The 8,658-nt window shown below is 37.1% G+C and overlaps 1 protein-coding gene across 1 annotated transcript; it reads left to right on the forward strand.

Moving 5' to 3' along the window:
• Positions 1–3,936: 3,936 nt before the first annotated feature.
• LOC134936099 (uncharacterized) lies at positions 3,937–6,114 on the forward strand. Its single transcript, XM_063931011.1, has 4 exons — positions 3,937–4,039; positions 4,292–4,459; positions 4,564–4,707; positions 4,812–6,114. Exons 2-4 carry the CDS (start codon positions 4,303–4,305, stop codon positions 6,017–6,019), a joined length of 1,509 nt encoding a protein of 502 aa, XP_063787081.1. The 5' UTR covers positions 3,937–4,039; positions 4,292–4,302; the 3' UTR covers positions 6,020–6,114.
• Positions 6,115–8,658: the final 2,544 nt, after the last annotated feature.

The following is an 8,658-nucleotide window of genomic DNA, read 5'->3' on the forward strand; positions in this document are numbered from 1 at the left end:
GCAGCTGCATGCTGCACGGCCAGGAACCAGTGAGGTGATTAACTTAGACCCAGCAACGGGGAACGCGGTCCGACAGTGGCGTCCCCGTTGCTAGGGTCTGTGCGGCTCCGTGCGCCCGGCGTCTAGCGTTGCTAGGGAGCCGGCGGCTGTCCGCAGCGGCGTCCCTAGTTGCTAGGCGCCGGGCCGCACTGACGAGCGGACCCTCGGCGCCTAACACAAGGCACTGCAGCTTTATCAAAGGTGGTTTGTGTGTGTAAACTGCCTGGGTATTTATACCCTCCATGATTGTTTAACAGGTCAACAGCTGTTCACTCAATCCCTCTAGTGAGAAGCCTGGGTCACTGAGGATTGGCTAGTGCTGGGCAGGAAAAGCTGAAGGAAAGGAATTTTCCACAGTGAGTTTCCTGAGGTAATTTGAGGAGATGGCAGGGAGGAACGCTGCTGGTCTGCCTAGGTGAAAGACAGAAGATCCCTGAGGTGATAGGGAGAGACAGCAGCTGCATATATCTGCTGAGACAGAGGGGAGAGGTGCTGCCCGGTGTCCCACAGACAGTGTTGGGAGCGGAGCGCTGACTGGAACGCCTGGGAGAGACAGAGCAGCTACAGGCTGTGTGGATGCCAGCTGCAGACCGGTATCACAGAGAGACAGTGTGGGATGTTCAATTTGGCCCTAAGAGACATCGGGAGTAAAACTCCTGATGTTTCTTCGGGTGCTGCGGCCGGGCTATTTAATTACTTCAGCCGGTAACAAGTCCTTTTACACCCGTAACACACAGGTTCAGTGAAACCTCTGTGTTTTCGGGTGAAATAGCCCTGTTTTTGGATGAAAACGGGGCTGTTATCGGGCATTTTGCTTCGTCTGCTGGAGGCAGACACGTGCCGCGGCTTATCTGGGCCAATTAAATAGTCCCCGGCGGTGAGACTCATCATCCGCCAGCAACGGGACAAATTGAATATCAGTGACATTCATCTTACAAGCAGCTAATTTGTCACATTCAACCAGGGCCCGCATCAAAGAGTAACTGGCCAGTCAGACAGCCACAAAACAGGGCCGACCTCAGCATCCATCAGCACTGGCTAGTAGATAAAGTCAACCTTTCTGTCAAACTTGACAGGTACCACACCCACTTCTCCTAGGCCCCGCCCCCTTTTAATATTAAATGATAGTGTTTTATATCGCTTAATATAAAATTTTATATTAAATTTTATATAAATTGATAGTGTTCGATATTAAAACGTATTAAAAATTGTCGCGTAACACCAGTCGCAGAGTGTCAAGCAGCACCAGTCGCAGAATGTCACACAACAACAGGCGCAGAATGTTCAATAAAGATCACAAGTCAGTTTGTGATGAAAAAATTCACTATTTTGAAGTAACACAAAATGTTCTTACATTCCAACAATTTAAACATCACGCTTGGTACACATGGTATCGTTTTAAAAGTCATAATGACTAATGACCATGTCCAATGTCAGTTTGTGATGAAAAAATTCACTATTTTGAAGTAACACAAAATGTTCTTACATTCCAACAATTTAAACATCACGCTTGGTACACATGGTATCGTTTTAAAAGTCATAATGACTAATGACCATGTCCATTTTCTTAGATGTACGGAAACATCACACATGGCAATAATTTAAAAACGTATTGCTTTTAATGATGAATGATGATCTGACATCTTTTAATGGGCATGAGTTATGAATGATGATCTGACCATGACCATTTTCTTAGATGTACGGAACCATCACACATGGCACTAATTTAAAAACATATTGCTTTTAACGGACAGGGTTGATGAATGATGACAGCACATTCTTAAAAAAAAAAAAAAAAAAAAAACAGTTTGTTATCTCTGTAGAAGAACATTACCGCCACCTACAGGTTTATGTGTTGACTCAAATCGGATTTTCCGTATTTTGTATTCATGTACATTAGTTCATAAGAACCATTTTCGATTGTTATTTAGCTACAAATCAGTAAGCCAGTGTATATTTATGGAATCATAAAATAATTTTGTATTCATGTACATTAGTTCATAAGAACTTCTGTATAATGCTTTTTATGAATTAATTTTATTATTAAATAATTTATGAGCTTTTTATGAGCCTCATATTCTACAGTATAAGATATACCCAATTGGAATGACTTCCATTCAATCTATACATGTAGTTTAGACCACTCAGGATTTTTATTTTTTATTTTTTTTATTTATTTATTTATTTATTTTTCTTCTGTATATATAATATAAATGTATTTGGTATGCGTTTGATGCGCTGTGTATGACATTTAAGAAACAGCTAAAAGATTATATCTTTATTGTAACTGAAAATAGCCAGTGTATATTTATGGAATCATAAAATAATTTTGTATTCATGTACATTAGTTCATAAGAACTTCTGTATAATGCTTTTTATGAATTAATTTTATTATTAAATAATTTATGAGATTTTTATGAGCGTCATATTCAACAGTATAAGATATACCCAATCTAGAGTTTATATATTTAAAAGTCCCGCCCCAAGCATCTTGGAAATGTGGGACGGCGTACCACAGGTTGGTGGGGGCCATATGGCTCACAGCCAGTGTTATAAGAACAGGACGCATCACTGATGTGCACTGAGAAGAAATTTCAACTGAAGCTGCACCGCTATACACACTTGAAGTTATAATGGTAAGTGATGTTATTATTATTATTATTATTATTATTATTATTATTATCATAATTATTATTACTATTATTATTATTATATTTATACATATTGCATTTTTTATTTTATTTATTTATTTATTTATTTTATTTTACAAATATGGCTCTGAAGGCTGTTTAAATATGTGGTAATAGCGACATGTTAATATTTCAAACCTATTGGACAGTTGCAAAGCGCAGTATGAACTCATATGTGAAATGCATCGCTAAACAGCAACATCAATGTGGGTATACCCACATTGATGTTGTTGTTTAGCGATGCATTGTAACACATAGAACATATAGTTTTAATAATGTGGCTGTCTGAATGTTATTTAAATATGTGGTAATAGCGACATCTAGTGGTTCATTTTGGGAATGCGCCAACACATTATTTCAACTAATTCGTTTGATAGATATTAACCGTCTCTCATTTTCATTATTGGTTCAGAGACAGACAATGCAGAACATCAACAGCAAAAAATTATTATTATTATTATTATTATTATTATTATCATAATTATTATTATTATTATTATTATTATTATATTTATACATATTGCATTTTTTATTTTATTTATTTATTTATTTATTTATTTTATTTTACAAATATGGCTCTGAAGGCTGTTTAAATATGTGGTAATAGCGACATGTTAATATTTCAAACCTATTGGACAGTTGCAAAGCGCAGTATGAACTCATATGTGAAATGCATCGCTAAACAGCAACATCAATGTGGGTATACCCACATTGATGTTGTTGTTTAGCGATGCATTGTAACACATAGAACATATAGTTTTAATAATGTGGCTGTCTGAATGTTATTTAAATATGTGGTAATAGCGACATCTAGTGGTTCATTTTGGGAATGCGCCAACACATTATTTCAACTAATTCGTTTGATAGATATTAACCGTCTCTCATTTTCATTATTGGTTCAGAGACAGACAATGCAGAACATCAGCAGCAAAAACAGATCTTATTCTTCTGATGATGATGATGATGCTTTGCCAAGTTATCAAACCTCTCAAAGTAAGCTATGTCTATAAATGACATTGACGCGTTTTTATTTATATTTCAAGTTTAAATAGTATGAAATTATAGTCAAGGTCTACAATTTGTTCATTTTTAAAAGATTAAATAGTATGAACGTACAACAGTCTGGATACATTGATAAGTAATTATTAAATAGTAATTATTAAATAATTATTATTTTCTCATTTTTATTTCCCCCGATTTGACAGTGATCACAAATACAGAGAATTTCGATTTGTCTGTTGATAGTCCCTTTGGCTTAGACTTCAGCGCTATACCGGATTTTAATAATATTTTGGAATTGGCGCCAGATTGTGAGTAACATGATATCTTTATTTATTTTTTATTTTATTTTATTTTTTATTTTATTTTTTTTATTTTTTTTTATTTTATTTATTTATTTATTTTTCCACGGCTAAAGAATTAAAAATAAACCTTGTACAGTTGTGCTGATTTGTTGTCAACTGTACACACTTTATATTCTCAGTAATGAATCGCTTTTTCATGTTATTCTAATTTTATACCGTATGTAATATTTATTTTTTTCATTTTTTCACCGGCTAAAGATGCCACAAAAATGGATGATGCGACGGCTGATGGTATTCTACGGGATATATTGAACAAACCTGATTATTGTCACAACACCTCTATACAGAACAGCAATGTTGTTGATGAGCAACCGTTTTTCCCACACGCTACAGGGGGTCGTGCTAAAACATTCGAATATAAAGCAGGTGTGTAATCAAACACTGTTATATGGTATATTGTTATGCGGTTATTTAAATACTGATTTACAGGCAGATGCGTTTATATTTATTTTATAATATATGTATTACAGATGATGCTGTAGCAATGCGCTATGCACCGACGATACCAACATGCAGTGATACAGTAGCGCAAATACACCGTCTTAGTACAAGCGGGAAAATATCAAAACGCACAACCGCCGCTGAAACGGAAAGCCATCAATTCGCAGCAGCAGGTGTGTAATCAAACACTGTTATATGGTATATTGTTATGCGGTGATTTAAATACTGATTTACAGGCAGAGTCGTTTATATTTATTTTATAATATATGTATTACAGATGACGCTGTAGCAAGACGCTATGCTCCTTTGATACCAACAGTCAGTGATACATGCGCGCAGATACACAGGCCTAGTACAAGCGGGAAAATATCAAAACGCACAACCGCCGCTGAAGCGGAGAACCATCAATTCGTAACGCCGGCAATTGTACATAAGGGCGTTGCTAGGTCATCAGTTATGGCTGTGCATAACGGCTGTATCGTCCCGAACAAACGAAAGCCAGCTCGACCAAGAACGAATGAGAGAAGTCATAATTCAACATTTACAGATCTGAAAAGAAAATTGTCATATTCCGAAAATGATAAGCCGCAACGGAGAAGGATCGCGTTACAAACTGTATCATGCGTAAGTAATGATGTTGCTGTAACATCAAAACACACAGCGTTTAACACTGCAGACCGGGATGTCGCTGGTAATACAAAGACTGTAAAGGTTAAGAGGGCATCGCGTCTCTCAAGAAGTAATGTTAAGCAATTGTCGCAATCCGCTGTAATCACAATTCCAGATACACAGGTTTGTTCTGAAACAGAAACAAGGCACATAGCAGGCATTGGTTTGTTATCAAATATTGACTCAAGAAGTAATGTTAAGCAAATGTCGCAAGCCGATGTCATTACTATTACCGATACACAGGATTGCTCTGAAACAGAAACAAGACACATAGCTGGCAATCCTGTGATATCAGATATTGATGACATAAATGGGCAAGAGCTTATTACAAACTGTGTAGAGTCAACGACACAAGATCCGCAGAATAGTTCTGATGAAGTATTATCAGCCGTTGCAGGAATACCTGGTGATACTACAACGGTTGATTGTGTAACATCAATGCCCAATATTTTTACAACGACAGCCCTGGTACACGCATCGGCTGATGCTTGTGTACCGGCGCGAGGGCTAGTGCCCGACATAGTTGATGAATGTCAAAATTCAGAACAATTAGGCCAAGACGCTGAAATACAATTTTACGCGTTGTTGGGTAAGATACGTGAAGATGTTGAGAACATGGGTGTAAAAGCCGGATACTTGTTAAAACACATTAAAGGTGTGTGCCACGGTAGTAAATGTAAACAAGACATTGTTAAAGAAGTTGTTGAGACGTATATGAATGTCATGTCAAAATACATAGATCGGTCGGTTAAGACAACTGAATTTATTAAAGCCAACATACATCATTTTGCAGAAATAAATGAAACTGATCCGTGACTAGGCATGCTAGGCAATGGTTTGAAACGTGTTTTAAATTTAAATGCCTGTAAAAAAAAAAAAAAACCACGAATTAAACCTTGTTTAACATACAAGATCTCACAGTTATTCCGACGCGCAAAGGTGAAACAGGCTGTAACAACATTAACCAGATTGAGAAAGCGCAAGCGGCACAGGGAACATGTGGTAGGCGGTACGCAGAGTGCAATGTATGTAGATATAGATCAATCGCCACCCCAAGCATTACCGAATGACGAATCACAGGCTGACAATATTGAGCGCAATGCAAGCCCCATATATGATGATGCAGACGGTGTTGAGTCACCCGGTAATGACGAAGGTCGGCAACATGTATACTTAGAGGCAATTAACAGTTATGAACGACAACGACCGCATTTCAGAGCCGTTGAGTACCACAGTCACTATCGGTTTGTTAATTTGGACAGGGTTACATCATTTGTAGAGGGGGTTCGAGCCATTCATACGGCTATACAGGCCATGCTCGATGGTGTCCTTGCGGGTGTGGATCCGGCCGACCGCGTTCAGCTTAGATTGGAGGGGGGTGGGTTACACAATGCCATCTATTCGCATCGTAAGCCGCAAGAAACATTAGACGCTGCCAGTTTTTTGAATCAGATTACAAACACGCTTCAAAGTAACGCTGAATTCTTATTATCCACAGGTTTAAGATTTGTGATCAGTATTTTTAGAAACAGATCAGGGTCTGGCTTGACTGGGCGTAGTTTACAACGCCTGCCCCAAAGTTTAATAATAAATAAGAGAAAGAGATACCTCTATGACTACAGAAGCATAGGTAATAACCTGTGTTTGGCAGCTAGCGTCTGTAAACTTCTGGATAAAGGTAACAATGCCGATGACCATGTAATACAGGAGAGAGCGATCCAACTACATAAAGCTTTGAATCTGCCGCTTGATAAAGCGGTCAGCTTTAGCGATGTTGCAATTTTTGAAAATTATTTAAATGTCTCAATCAATCTCCTCTATTATAGTCAAAATGATTGGAAATACTACAGTACGGACAGTCGTTACAAAGACACGCTGTTTGTGCTATATCACGATTGTCACTTTTATGGGATACTCGATATCAAAGCGTTTCTTGGAGCCCGATATTATTGCATCCGTTGTCATAGCGCTTACCATCATAAAAATAATCACGATTGTCTTTTCTTTTGTAAGGCTTGTCACAGGCCGGATTGTATTGACGATGGTGTGACGGCTTTAAGGTGTTCGTTGTGTAGGGTATTTTGTCGATCAAACGAGTGTTTAGAGCGACACAAAGCTTTAGCTCTTGATCACAAAATATCCTGTCTTGAACATGTATATTGTGACAAGTGTTGTCTCTACAGGCGAACAGATCATAACTGCCGAGGCCTAAAGTGTCCCATTTGTAAGGTGTTCGTTGATGGTTTTTCGAACCATTTGTGCTATATACAAACCATCAAGCCGGAAGAGCCCACAAAGAAATACATCTTTTATGATTTTGAGTGTATGCAGGAGACAGGTGTGCACATACCAAACTACTGTTACGCTTTAACATTAATGGGGGAGAAAGACTGGGAGTTTAAGGGTGTTGCATGTATCGAAGACTTTGTAAAGACATTCATGAAACCAGGTGTATTTGCGCTACTGTATCACTGCATGTTGGTATCGTCGGTGCATAGCGCATTGCTACAGCATCATCTGTAATACATATATTATAAAATAAATATAAACGCATCTGCCTGTAAATCAGTATTTAAATAACCGCATAACAATATACCATATAACAGTGTTTGATTACACACCTGCTTTATATTCGAATGTTTTAGCACGACCCCCTGTAGCGTGTGGGAAAAACGGTTGCTCATCAACAACATTGCTGTTCTGTATAGAGGTGTTGTGACAATAATCAGGTTTGTTCAATATATCCCGTAGAATACCATCAGCCGTCGCATCATCCATTTTTGTGGCATCTTTAGCCGGTGAAAAAATGAAAAAAATAAATATTACATACGGTATAAAATTAGAATAACATGAAAAAGCGATTCATTACTGAGAATATAAAGTGTGTACAGTTGACAACAAATCAGCACAACTGTACAAGGTTTATTTTTAATTCTTTAGCCGTGGAAAAATAAATAAATAAATAAATAAAAAATAAAAAAATAAAAAATAAAAAAAATAAAAAAAAAAATAAAAAATAAATAAAGATATCATGTTACTCACAATCTGGCGCCAATTCCAAAATATTATTAAAATCCGGTATAGCGCTGAAGTCTAAGCCAAAGGGACTATCAACAGACAAATCGAAATTCTCTGTATTTGTGATCACTGTCAAATCGGGGGAAATAAAAATGAGAAAATAATAATTATTTAATAATTACTATTTAATAATTACTTATCAATGTATCCAGACTGTTGTACGTTCATACTATTTAATCTTTTAAAAATGAACAAATTGTAGACCTTGACTATAATTTCATACTATTTAAACTTGAAATATAAATAAAAACGCGTCAATGTCATTTATAGACATAGCTTACTTTGAGAGGTTTGATAACTTGGCAAAGCATCATCATCATCATCAGAAGAATAAGATCTGTTTTTGCTGCTGATGTTCTGCATTGTCTGTCTCTGAA

Source organism: Pseudophryne corroboree, chromosome 6 (assembly GCF_028390025.1).
Source record: "Pseudophryne corroboree isolate aPseCor3 chromosome 6, aPseCor3.hap2, whole genome shotgun sequence".
Lineage (NCBI taxonomy): Eukaryota > Metazoa > Chordata > Amphibia > Anura > Myobatrachidae > Pseudophryne > Pseudophryne corroboree.

Coding starts and splice junctions, on each gene's coding strand:
- LOC134936099 (XM_063931011.1), top strand. CDS start 4,303: ATGGATGATGCGACGGCTGATGGTATTCTACGGGATATATTGAACAAA. Junction 4,460..4,563: donor AACATTCGAATATAAAGCAG/GTGTGTAATCAA, acceptor TATGTATTACAG/ATGATGCTGTAGCAATGCGC. Junction 4,708..4,811: donor CCATCAATTCGCAGCAGCAG/GTGTGTAATCAA, acceptor TATGTATTACAG/ATGACGCTGTAGCAAGACGC.